This window comes from Phacochoerus africanus, chromosome 15 (assembly GCF_016906955.1).
Source record: "Phacochoerus africanus isolate WHEZ1 chromosome 15, ROS_Pafr_v1, whole genome shotgun sequence".
Classification (NCBI taxonomy): domain Eukaryota; kingdom Metazoa; phylum Chordata; class Mammalia; order Artiodactyla; family Suidae; genus Phacochoerus; species Phacochoerus africanus.
This window is the reverse complement of record NC_062558.1, coordinates 132,210,690-132,223,900: the sequence shown is the minus strand read 5'-3', so window position 1 is coordinate 132,223,900 and position 13,211 is coordinate 132,210,690. Positions and strand designations below refer to the sequence as shown.

General features: G+C 50.1%; 1 protein-coding gene across 1 annotated transcript in view; it reads right to left on the bottom strand.

Moving 5' to 3' along the window:
* The window catches only part of BTBD16 (BTB domain containing 16), a 56,833-nt gene extending 44,819 nt beyond the window's left edge, over window positions 1-12,014 (bottom strand). Inside the window, exons 1-4 of the mRNA XM_047761641.1 lie at window positions 11,997-12,014; window positions 9,811-9,959; window positions 3,268-3,341; window positions 1,371-1,514 (exon numbers count right to left, since the gene is read on the bottom strand). Coding sequence (XP_047617597.1) covers window positions 1,371-1,514; window positions 3,268-3,341; window positions 9,811-9,959; window positions 11,997-12,014 — 385 coding nt within the window. The remainder of the gene's footprint in view (window positions 1-1,370; window positions 1,515-3,267; window positions 3,342-9,810; window positions 9,960-11,996) is intronic.
* Window positions 12,015-13,211: the final 1,197 nt, after the last annotated feature.

Below are 13,211 nucleotides of genomic sequence, written 5' to 3'. Positions count from 1 at the left end.
CAGGCCCTCCCTCAGGCTCAGGGAAGGGCAGCGACTGGGGGCTCCGGCAGCCTCCCTGGCTCTGGAATATCAAGGCTGTGTGGCCACATCCTGGAAATGCAATCCCATCCTGATTGGCAGGCTGGCTGCTCTAGAGGCCTTGAATTTTCCACTGCACCTGCTTATGAGCTGTCAGGTCAGGGAAGGAGGGAAGAAAATCTATTACCAGGGAAAATGTTGGCAAGGCCTCAGGACAGGAGCTTATGGGACCGATAAGGGGGGGACTGCGGATTATTAGGATTTAAAAAGGAGAAAAAGAGAGAAGTGACCTCAATCCCTTGGGGGTATGAGGCAGGGTTAGGAAAAGAAAAAGGAAAGGAAAAGAAAAAATAAAATTGATGTACGCTTGGGAACTTCCAACCAGCATACTTAGGGCCAAAGAAGCCACAGATGTCAGAACTATGCCTTCTTTCTAGAAAGCCCATCGGAAGATTCAAAACAACCCGCTTTCTCATCTCAGAGAAATAAGGAGACACAGGGAACTGTATCCAGTTTCTTGGCTAGACCATGATGGAAGATAATATAAGCAAGGAATGGGGCCATATTTGTACATATATAGGAATCTGGGTGTGTACGTATACATTCGTACATTCATAAATATTATATATATATACGTATATAAAAATAAATTGATATATGCTATGTATGACCGGGTCACTTTGCTGTACAGCAGAAATGGGCATTACACTGTAAATCAACTATAATTTAAAAAAAAAAAGTAAGGGCGTTCCCATCATGGCGCAGAGGAAACGAATCCAACTAGGAACCATGAAGTTGCGGGTTCCATCCCTGGCCTGGCTCAGTGGGTGAAGGATCCGGCGTGGCCGTGAGCTGTGGTGCAGGTCGCAGATGAGGCTCCGATCCTATGTTGCAGTGGCTGTAGTGTAGGCCGGAGGCTACAGTTATGATTTGACCCCTAGCCTGGGAACCTACATATGCCGCAGGTGCGGCCCTCGAAAGACAAAAGACAAAAATAAATAAATAAATACAATTTAAAAAATAAAAATTTTTTTTAAAAAGTGAGGAGAGTCTGCTTCATAGCTGCTGGATAACACCTGGCCACTATGAGAATTTACCGAGTGCTCACTATGCGCCAGGCTTTCTTCCTAAACTGCATGTCTATCACCTCCTCCGCAGCAAAACACAGGAAGACCCATTATCCCCATCTTACAGCCGAGGAGACTGCAGTTAAATCCTGTGTCGAGGTCACACCATGTGGCCTGCCCTTCACTGCCAGACTGTCCTTGGACCCCAAACAGATAACCAAACGCCGAGCCACGGTCTCTGTAACCAGAGGGCCCCTGAGGCTCCCACTCTGGGTGAGAACGTACCTTGCAGAAGCCTCTTCAGCTCCTGCTCGGGGTCGACGTTGCCCCGGGCCAGGGCCATCAGGTAAAGTTTGGTCAAGGTCTCAGACTGAAAAAGCTGGGGCTGATGGAGTTCCCATTTGAAGCCAAGGCACTCGAGAATCACATCTGAGGAGAGGAAGCCACGCTGAGCAAAGGATTTCCCGACTCCCCGACCTGGGATGCTTCCACCCGCTCTCCCGCATCCTCTCCGTCAGGTCCCGTTATTGTGCAAACGGGCGTGGGCAGGCGACTTAGGCCTTTCAGGAACGATGTCACAAAGGTGACAGTGTCAGCTCTGGGGAGCTTACTGGCTCCCAGGGGGATACGATGGGCAGGCTTGCAAGATGACTTAGAAAAGATAAATATCCACAAGAGTTGCCAACCAGCAGAGGCACATGGCAGCCCTCCATCCCACTTGGGGACTGACAAGGCGTCGTGGGGAAGGGGTGCTGGTTGGGACACCCTTGGGGGGCCTCCTCTTGCCTCCCCTATTCATGTGCCTCTGTCTCAGCACGGCCCATAGTTGGGGCCAGATAATTCTCTCTGTGTAGGGGGGTGGGGTCCTGTCACTGTAGGATGGTTAGCGGCATCCCTGGCCTCTGCCCCCCTGCCCCGATGCCAGTGGCACGGGCCCCACCCCAGAGTCATGGGAAAAATGCCTCCAGACATTGCCCAACGTCCCATGAGGAGCACAACTGTACTGGGCTGTTAGTGCCTAATTAGTACCCACTTGGAAGGCATCAGCATCCTACAGAAAGGCCCAGGGAGCAGAGGGCCTTTGATCCCCAGGGAGGAGAGTTCTGTCAGCATTCCTATCCTCAGGGAGTGGGGGTCATCGGAAAGCCCAGCTCACAGGCATCAAGTGGGATTCCCACGCAAAGAAGGCTCTTTGCAAACTGTAAAGGGCTTTATGGAGGGCGGGGGGCATCTCACCCAGGGATGGCACAGCTGATTTAAAAAAGCAAAGAAGACAACTTGGGGAGTTCCTGCTGCGGCGCAGTGGGTTAAAAATCTGACTGCAGCCGCTGGGGTGGCTGGTCAGGCATCCATTCTATCCCTGCCCGGTGCGGAGGGTTAAAGATCAGGCGTTGCCACAGCTGTGGCTCGGATTCAGTCCCTGGCCCGGGAACTTCCATATGCCAATGGTATGGCCATTAACAAAATAAAAAAAGGAGTTCCCGTTGTGGCGCAGTGGAAATGAATCCGACTAGGAACCATGAGGTTTCAGATTCGATCCCTGGCCTCGCTCAGTGAGTTAAGGATCCGGCATTGCTGTGAGCTGTGGTATAGGTCACAGGTGTGGCTCAGATCTGGCATTGCTGTGGCTGTGGTGTAGGCTGGCAGCTAAAGCTCTGATTCCACCCTTAGCCTGGGAACGTCCATATTTCACACGTGTGGCCCTAAAGAGGAAAAAAAAAAAAAAGCTCCATCAAGAAGCTGACCTGTCCAGGCCCCAAATGGGGCTCAGCGAGCCTTTCCCAGCTGGACTGAGCGGGTCTGATCCTTGATCCACTGCAGATCAGTGTTCTTGGGGAAACGCAGACGTGGACATTCAAGTCACGACTGCGTAGAGCCTAGAGGGACGCAGAACAGCTGCCTCAAGCTCGATGGGCTTCGCTTAGTCTTCTAATCCAAAGCCTATTTATTTACATTGTCAGGTTTGCATACATCGTGGCTATTAGCTTATGAAAATGTGTTTGCCGAGCCTGGTCTCATTCACTGTGCCTTTGAGAAAGATAGGCACCAATGACACCGGCAGCGGGCAGGAACAGAAACTTGCAGACTAGTGACCGGGCCATTGACTTCCCTCCACAAGGACCATAAGACACCCCTGAAGTCAACAATATTCTGACTGAACCCCCCGGTGACAACAACTTACCTGCCTCCCCACTTTGGATGGTTTCGCTCTTCAAATTCTTTGGGAAATTTTTCTGAAATTGTGAAATGCATAACCTCAAGAAAAAACACAAACAACAAATCCAGGCATTAATACGGACCTTTTTCTGTAACAGCAACTTGTATTAGTGCCGTGTAAGCCTCGCTAAAGCATCCATGAATCAATCTTATCCTATTCCTCCCTTGGGAACACTTTCCTTAGGTTTCCATGTGTCTGCCAATTTGACAAACTGTAAGGTCTGTCTGATGACCAGCTCAAAATGTTAACTCCTGTTTCCAGCTTTTTGGGTAGATCTTAGCAAGGGGGTATTTGTGGCTGCATCTGGCTGCCTGAATGACACCTCTTTGGGTGCGTGTCTAAATCAACATCTAGTGTATAATAGGTACTCAATAAACACCTGCTGGAGAAAGAGAGGGCTCTGGGTATGTCTGGAAGTCAACTCAGCAATGCTTCTGTTTAGGGTCATGCCTGCCCCAGTCTCAAGGGGTCCATAAACTAAACTCAGAATCAACCCTGAACCGAACCCGATCCTCTGCCAAGAAATGGCACCACCAGCCTCCAGGTGCCCAGGCCAGCATCCCGAATGTTGTCACATCGGATCCCTTGCTCAGGTCTGATGAGATGTCTTTTGGATCCATCCCTCTCTGCTTATGTGAATCCTTGACCTCATGGCTGTGACCTCTGTCCAAACCACCATTCTCTCTGCCATCACTGCCGGTCTCCCAGCCTCCAGCGAGGGCCCCTCGGATGCATATCCGTCACCGCAGCCTGCGGAACCATCAGAAATGCAAGTCTGGTCCTGCCCCTCTCCTGCAGAACGTCCTCCGGGGTCTCCCCAGGGCTCCCGGGCAGAAAGAGCAGCCTCCTCTCGTGGTTAACGAGCCCCGGCTTATCTCTGCAGTCTCATCCCTTCTCAACAGCCTGAACCCTCCTGGACACACAGCTCCCTTTGTCCAAAGTGCTCTCCTCCTCACCTTTTCACTTGATCAGCTCCTCCTCCTTCCAGAAAGCTTCGTTGTGTTTCCCTCCCTGCTGCCCACCCTGATCTTACCCCATTAACGCTCCTTCCACAGGGTCTTCTGGTGGCCTGTTTACTCAAGCACCCTCTGCACTAGGCTCTGCATCCCACAAGGAGACATGTTTAGGTACCACTGCAACCCCCAAGCGCAGCCTTTGTGCATGTGCCCCATCAACATCAATGGTTCAATGATGACAAAGATACGACGCTTTCCCATAAACACTGCACTCATCCTGATGAGCAAGGAAGTGAAACCAAGTTGGAGTCACATTTGCTCAACTTGAAGATGGTCATCCCAAGAAAGCCAACCAGCCAAGGGACACTTGACCACATCCAGCCAGTGTCACCTTTGCCATATGCTATTTTCCAGTGATGCCGGAAGGCTTTAGGGGCCAGCATGTGTGCAGGAGGGCTTGGGCGGGGGAGCGTGTGTCCGGAATAATATTGACCACAGGCTCTTCTTTCCAAGCACAGATGGTGGCTACAAGTGACTCAGCCTTGGGAAGCCAGTGGGAGCTGGAGTTGTTTACCCAACAGGAGCAGTGGACCTGACCCAAGCCAGACCAGTCCCCCTGATGACTTGGGTCACACATCTGGGAAGAGCTGCCCAAGGTCAGGAGTTCAGACTGTGATCTCAAAATGGAGCAACAGACTTTGGAAACTATGGGGCAGTGGCCAAAAACTCAACGACCCTCCCAAACATCTCTGTCATCGGTGAGGCCAGGAGATGCCAGGCAACCACACTGCCTTTCCTGGTGTCTTGGCTGCTTGCCAAGACATACCATTTCTCATGCAGGCTCTGCCGCTCCCAAAAGCTGAGGTTTGTTTTAGGACCAGTGGAAAAGTTCATGGAACACAGGGCACCTGTGGGTTGTGCTCTTCGGTCTTTGGGACTAAATGGCCCGGGGCGGAGTGGGGATGGCAGGAACCCACCGTTAGTCTGGGGTTCACTCCCATGATGGAGAAACAGCACGAGAAAGGGGGAAATGCCCTGTTTCTCATGGAAATGTGGGCTTCCTGCCGGGGACCATCCAAAGGGCTTTTGACTCGATACCTTCGACATGCAAAACTCCAATCTCATTTACTGGGAAGGTCCTGCAGACCTTGGGCTCGACGCCGGGTCTCAGTGCTTTCCTCTGTAAGAGGGAATTGAGAGCCACGTGGCAGCCACTGGGGGAAATAAAACACATGCCTGGGACACCTGGGCCTGAGCAAACCAGTTAACGTCGGCTCTGCATCAGGAATCCTGGGCCTCTGGTCCCAGCTGTCCCAGAACCACCCTCTGATAAAGATCTAGGGGGCCCTTCTTTACACCCTTACCTTTTAGCATGACCTCCTCCCACCCTCACGGTAGACTTGGCATTGAAGTTAGAATGGGGGGAAACATGGGGCCGGGTCACCCTTTCCCAGTGCCCGAGCCCCCTACAGTCTCAATGGGAATGGTTCTTCCTGAGCCTCACCCCCCATCCCATCCTGGATCTCAGGGTTCAGATCTTAGCTGTGTCCACACAAGCCAAAGGCCCCCAGGGACACTGTGTGACACGTGTTAATTGGGTGTTTACATGCCAGGCACTGTTCTAAGCTCCCAACAGGAATGAAGTCATGTAATTCTCAAGGCAACCCTGCTAGACAGCACCCCCAATTTGCAGAGAAGGAGACTCAGGCACGAAAAGATTAGGTTGTTTGGGAGGAGGGCAGCATTTCCTTATCTCTCAGGGCCCTTCTCCCCACATTCCACACCCTCGTCTCAGTGGAAGGAAGCGTGACAAGGACCAGGACTGAGGCTCCTGGGTAGCATCTCTGAGTTATGGAGCCAAAAGCTCACTGCGTCATGGAAACCCACAGGCACAACCAGAAATACTGGCCAGCTGGGCAGAACCCAGGGCATAGACCTTTGAGAGGCGCAATTACACATCTGCAATAAATGGGAAGCTGGGAGCTAGTTTAACTCCACTAACAGTGACCCTTAAGGAACTGGCAAAATAGAGTGGTCCAGCTCTTGTCAAAGCCAACAGCGCCCCCAAGTGGGAGAAACAAGAATAACAGCATCAACAGCAAGAGCGGGCTTGCGGGTCCTGGCTGCACAGAGAGCTGTGGGGAGCTCTGGGCACAGGTGTATGTACATGTCGCAGGTACAATTCCAGCCCCCACCCCCCATCAACCTTGTTATCTGAAAGTTTCTTGATGTCTGAAAGTACAGAAGATTTACCAGGAGTAAGTCCTTTGTTACCCAAATTAAATAAAACCTTGGAGCTCCAGTTGTGACACAGTGGAAACTAATCTGACTAGTTTCCATGAGCATACGGGTTCAATCCCTGGCCTCGCTCAGTGGGCCCGGGATCCGTCGTTGCCGTGAGCTATGGTGTAGGTCTCAGATGTGGCTCAGATCCCATGTTGCTGTGGCTGTGGCGTAGGCTGACAGCCGTAGCTCCGATTCCGCCCCCTAGCCTGGAAACTTCCGTATGCCATGGGTGCAGCCCTAAAAAGCAAAAATAAATAAATAAATAAATAAGCTATTTAAAAAAAACAAATGAAATAAAGCCTTTATCATGCTTTCTAAGTTCATGTTTCTCACAATCCCATGAAATGAATCTCAAGAGTGAAAATAAAGGAAATAAAAATGTGCACTTATTAAAGAAAATTGGTTTCTCCCATACTGTGGTAGACTGAACCCATGGCCCCAATTATATACACACATTCACACACACACACACACACACACAGATCCACGGCCACACCTTTTGCTACAGGATTCCAAAGCATCTCCTGACAAAAAGACTAGCTGTGTGGAGTTCCCGTCGTGGCACAGTGGTTAACGAATCCGACTAGGAACCATGAGGTTGCGGGTTCGGTCCCTGCCCTTGCTCAGTGGGTTAACGATCCGGCGTTGCCGTGAGCTGTGGTGTAGGTTGCAGACGCGGCTCGGATCCCGCGTTGCTGTGGCTCTGGCGTAGGCCGGTGGCTACAGCTCCGATTCAACCCCTAGCCTGGGAACCTCCATATACTGTGGGAGCGGCCCAAGAAATAGCAACAACAACAACAAAAAAGACAAAAGACAAAAAAAAGACGAGCTGTGTATTTCCTGCCCCCTGACTTTGAGTTTGGCATGTGACTTGCCTTGGCTGATGGGATGTTAGCAGACATGATGTGGGTGAAGGTTTGAAAAGCACATGTGCAACTGGATTTGCCCTCGTGCCCTCGGCTGTCACCACGAGAACATGCTCAGGCTGGTCCAGTGTCTCAGGAGGGGGACGCAAGGCTTGGGGAGCAGATGAACTGCCCAGATGAGCCAAGCCTGAGTCGACTGACCACTGGTACAGGAGTGACCCACCTGCCCTCAGCCTGCCTCCTGACCCTCAGCTTTCCAGCATCACCAAGGAGAGAGGCAGATTTGTAAAGCTGCTCGTGGAAAGAGTGCCCACACCTGTCCCTGCATCTGCTGCGTTGGAGGCAAGGTGATCTGGAGAAGATGCTAAGAGGCTGAGTTGGGTATTGAGTCGTTGGCTGGCAGAGTGCGTGGTTGACACTCCGCAAAATGAAACTACCAGGATCCATAACTGAAACTGCTGATGAGGGAGTTCCCATCGTGGCACAGCAGAAACGAATCCAACTGGGAATCATGAGGTTGCGGGTTCCATCCCTGGCCTTGCTCAGTGGGCTAAGGATCTGGCGTTGCCATAAGCGGTGGTGTAGGTTGCAAACACAGTTCAGATCCCACATTGCTGTGGTTGTGGTGTAGGCTGGCAGCTGCAACTCCAGTTCAACCCCTAGCCTGGGAACCTCCAAATGTCGCGAGTGCAGTCCTAAAAAAAATAAAAAACAAAAAATAAAAGATAAAAACAAACAAACAAAAAAAAACCCCTGCTGATCAGGCTATAAAGATAATAGCTCCATTTATTGAGTATCTACTATTTGCCAGCAACAGCACTAATCATTTAATCTGATTTAAGCTTTGGAGTGACACTTCAAGGGAGGTGCTATTTTTACCATGTCACATGAAACGGAGGCTCAGATAGATTAAGCCAGTGGCTTAAATTCACAGAGCGAGTGATTAGAGGAGAGGCCTGTCAGACAGAGTGCTTTGCATAGTCCTAAAGCCCAGCACAACAGCCATCAGCCCCAGGCCACCACCCCAGCTTAGTTCAGCAACTTCACCAACCAAGTCCTGAAGTCTCTACCTGCTGCCCAGCCACCCTCCTCAGGTTTCTGGATCAATTTGCCTATATTCCCAGGCCCAGCTCCAGTGCCTGCTGCCCAGCCTGGCCCCGGTGCTAAGGAACGCAATGAACTTTGGCAAGAACTCTAAGTCTTCAGGGCCCTAACCAAACAAAATCTAAAATAAATTCAAAATTGCTTAAGGCTCTGAGTAGCCAATGTCAAAAATAACAACCCTCAGAGGGGAAAAAAAAAAAAAAAAGATTGAAAGAGTTCCCCTTGTGGCACAGCGGAAACAAATCCGACTCGTGTCCTTGAGGACACAGGTTCAATTCCCAGCCTAGATCGGTGGGTTAAGGATCTGGCATTGCTGTGAGCTGTGGTGTAGGTTGCAGCATTGGCTCGGATCCCATGTGGCTGTGGCTGTGGCGTAGGCTGGCAGCTATAGCTCAGATTGGACCCCTAGCCTGGGAACTTCTATATGTATCAGGTGTAGCCCTAAAAAGCAAGAAGAAAAGAAAGAAAGAAAGAAAGAAAGAAAAAGAATAAAAAACCCATGGTGCTCAAATTTTTTCTAAGCTGGGGTCGTCAGGGAATTTAGAGCTCAAATCTGGCTGGGTTTGGGTTTATTCATACATGTGTAATATTGCTGTCTGTGGGGTAGGAGGCAGTGGAGCAGAAAGAAGATGTGGCTACTCGTTCAGCAAATGTAGAGCCAAGAGCTCTTCTGCGCCTGGTGCTGCTCAGGGCACAGCCCTCGCTCAGGAAGATGGACCTGAGTGCTCACAGGCAGGTGCTGCTGCCAGCCCAGGGAAGCCGTGACATCCAGGCAGGTCCAAAGGGCCGGATGTGAAGTGCTCCTTCTGCAGTGGGGTCTGGCTCTGCATCCCCAGGAGAGGCAAGAAAGAACTCATAACCTGGAGAAGTGACGCTCTAAGCCAGCCATACTTTGGGGGTGAGTGGGTTCCCCCTTCTCCCCTCGCTGGGTAGACACGCACATTTGCGGGAGGGGGTTTAAACCTTGAGGTGCACCATCTCACTGTGTCAACAAATCAGTTGATAAATTTAGAATTCTATTAGGGCCCCAAATTCCCAATACAAAGGGAAAAATCCAGAAAAAAACATTCTCAATCCCTCTGGACTTTTATCACCTCCCAAAGACTTCTCAGAGGAAGTTGTCACCCTGGCCCTGACCCTGTCTGTCCCAAAGGGGTAGTCCTCAAAAGGCATCCCTCCTTGCCAATGCCTGGGACAACCCATCTGCCCAGTCAGAGTGGCCCGACCTCGGGGCCCTTCCCGGCAGAGCAGCTCACCCAGATGGGAGTCCTGACCGGGGGCCTTGATTTCCCTACCTGTCTGGGTGCTTCAGAACTTCATCAAAGTCTGTGTTGACAGCCTTGCACAGCTGGGAATGCGCCAGCAAGTCCCCCGAGAAAGGCTCTTGGGGGAAACGCCACCGGTTGGTTGAGCCAACAATCTGGCGTTCCAGCCGAGGTTTGTGCTGCTCGGGAAGCCAAGAGAGAGAGAGCATCTTTTTAAAATGGCTCTTAAATACCAGGTTTGCCAAACTGTACAGCAGAAGGAAAATCAGGAGAAATTTTAAAAGGCTGGTTAATTTTGAAATATGGCCAGTATTTCTCTAGAGCATCTTCTCAAGGCAAATACCTATACTCAGGAGATGGAAGAGACGGAGGGCTTCAAGCCACAAGACAGTGTGGACTTCAGCGTCTAGGAAGGGGCACTGGAGGGGAAAGATCAGGGAGAAAGACTGTTTCTCTGCAGGTAGCTCTAAAGAACCCACAAGCAGATGCCGGGTTGAGCTTTAGGAAACTGAAAAGTGGCCTTCCCATCATGGCTCAGCGGTAACGAGTCTGACTAGGATCCATGCGGGTGCACGCTGGGTCCCTGGCCTTGCTCATTGGGTGAAAGATCCGGCATTGCTGTGAGCTGTGGTGTAGGTCGCAGATGAGGCTCCGATCCTATGTTGCTGTGGCTGTGGTGTAGGCTGGCGGCTGCAGCTCTGATTCAACCCCTAGCCTGGGAACCTCCATATACCACAGGTGTGGCCCTAAAAAGCCAAAAGAAGAAGAAGAGGAGGAGGAGGAGGAGGTGGAGAGGAAGAGGAAGAGGAAGAGGAGCCAATTTTTTGGCTGCTGTGAATAGTGACGCTATGAACGTTCTTGTCAAGTTTCCGTTCTTGTCAAGGAGGAGGAGGAGGAGGAGGAGGAGAAGAAGAGGAATTTGAAACGTGCTTATCCCAACATGTGATTCAGAAAGCTATCAAACTGAGGTCATTTGGGACAGCGACTGCCTCTTTTTCAACTATGGTAAAATACGCAAAGCATAAAACTCACCCTTTTATCCATTTTATCGTGTACAATTAGTGGCACTTAGTACATTTACGATGTTGCACGGCCGTTGTAACCCTCTGTCTCAGAACATTTTCATCACCCCAAAAGGAAAGCCTGTACCCATGAAACCATCGCTTCCAATTTCCCTGCCCCCTCTTTCTGGAAACCACTTATCTGTGTTTTGTCTCTATGGAGTTGCCTATTCTGGATGTTTTATGTAAATTGACTTAGGCAATAGAGGGCTTTTATGTCTGGTTTCTTTCATTTTGCATAATGTTTTTAAGATTCGTCCATGTTGTAGCACGTGTCGGAATTTCATTCTTTCCATGGCTGAAAAAAATATATAGATAGACGAGACCACATTTTCTTTATCCATCCATCAGCTGATAAATACTTGGGTGGCTACAATTTTTTGGCTGCTGTGAATAGTGACGCTATGAACGTTCTTGTCAAGTTTCCGTCTGAACACCTGTTTTAAATTATTTGGGTATAAACCTCGGCCAGGAAGCACTGGTTTACTGGGCAGGGACTTTTCCTTAGACATTTCCTTGAGATCCTGGGCTTCAGCACTTTCCTTAAGGAAACATCCAGTATGGATGTAAACCTCAGATGTGGGTGGTTCAAGGAAACCTGGCCAGGAAAAGTGCACCGTGAGAGACCCATAGGAATGGGGGTGACTGATCCTAAGCCACGCTAGTCACTGGCAGGGTGGCTGGGAGACCAGGGGCCATGTGGTGGAGTTTCTGTGTTCAAATCTTGTTTTCACCACGAACCAGTTGTGTGACCTCGGGTAAAGCATTCAACCTTTTGAGCCTATTGGTCCTTAAATGTAAAATGGAAATAACTGCAATGATGGTGAAAATGAGGATGAAGATAGGGATGAAGATGAGGATGAGGATGATAAAATGATAAAGTTTGGGAACCATCATTTAGTATAGTCTCTGGAACATGGTGGGTGATTGAAAGCCATGGACTCCGAGTCTAGGTACTGCCCTGCCAAAGTGTGATGCAAGAACGAGGGGCCCTGACAGCAGGGCTTCAGGACACTCCTGCCGGCAGAGTCAGCCAGTGAAGCTGGAGGTTCTCAGGGGCGTAGGACCCATCCTCCTGGGGAAACCCATCAGTACAACAGTCGCCAGGGGCTTCTGCCCCTCCCCCTTGCCTGCCCTCCTGTGATTCTGACTTACTGGATTCAGCATTTTCATGAAGGACGGTGGAGATTACACAAGGGGGAAGAAGCACCTGGAAATTGAAGGAGGTACATTTTAAAACTTCAAAATATTTCCAAAGGGTCTCTTCAAAACATTATGGAAGAATTTGGCTCAAAGAATCTATCCTTTGCCACAAAAGTAATAATGAGTTAGTGTGGATTTCAAATCAGGTGAAAACCTAATGTTTAAAAGCACATTAGTAGAAAGACATTCTCTGCCATTGTGCTGGGGAAAATGGCTCAAATAAAGAAAAACTCATGATTCTCAAATAAAGCAATAACCCACAATTCTCTAGTTCTCCACGAATTTACCAAGGTGATAGGAACCAAAAGAGCCAATAGACAGACTGATCATATATTTTGTCATTCCAATCAGGAAACTAAAAGGTGTGACATTAATAATTAGGCCTGGGAGCTCCCTTGTGATGCAGTGGGTTAAGGATCTGGCATTGTCACGGCAGCAGCCCAGGTTGCTGCTGTGGCAAAGGTTCAGTCCCTGGCCCGGGAACTTCCACATGCTATGGGTATGGCCAAAAAAAGAATTAGGCCTAGAGAGCAGGTGTCAATCACGGCTGTCCTGGAGCACTGGGGACTTATGTCACCTTAGCTTTGAGGCCATGAAAGGGGATAGGACTTTCCAGGTGTCTCTGATTATATTTAGGGCAGCTTGGTTGCAAGCCTCAGAAAGTAACTTAATGGAATGTCAGAAAATGATGGAGTTTGAGGGAGGTGGGGTTTACTGGAAGGATGGTGAGGAAAGGAGGGCACTTTCAGAATCAAAAGGAAAAACTGGAGAACTCTCTTCGGGGAAGGCCAGGAAGCAGCTCAGGGACTCAGGTGCAAACACCAGTGTCACCTCCTGCCTGCCCAGGCTGAAGCAAGACCACTTTGCACCAGCTTGAGAGACAGAGGATGGGGTTTGCTCTGTGGTACCCAAGCTCCTGCTTGATGCCCAGGAGCCTTCCTAGCTGACTTGACATCCAGGGCTAGCTCAATGGCCTGGACGTGTCATTTTTTCTTTTTTTCAATCATACCAGGGAAAATGTCCCTTGAAGGGTTTCGAGGGTCTGTTCTTGGGTCACTCTGAGTGGTGGGAGCTATGTGTGATGGTGACCTCAGCTCCCAGGTCCCTCCTGTTTCCCAGCCCAGACCCCCTGAAGCCCCTCTGTGCCAACTGATTGGATGGAACCAG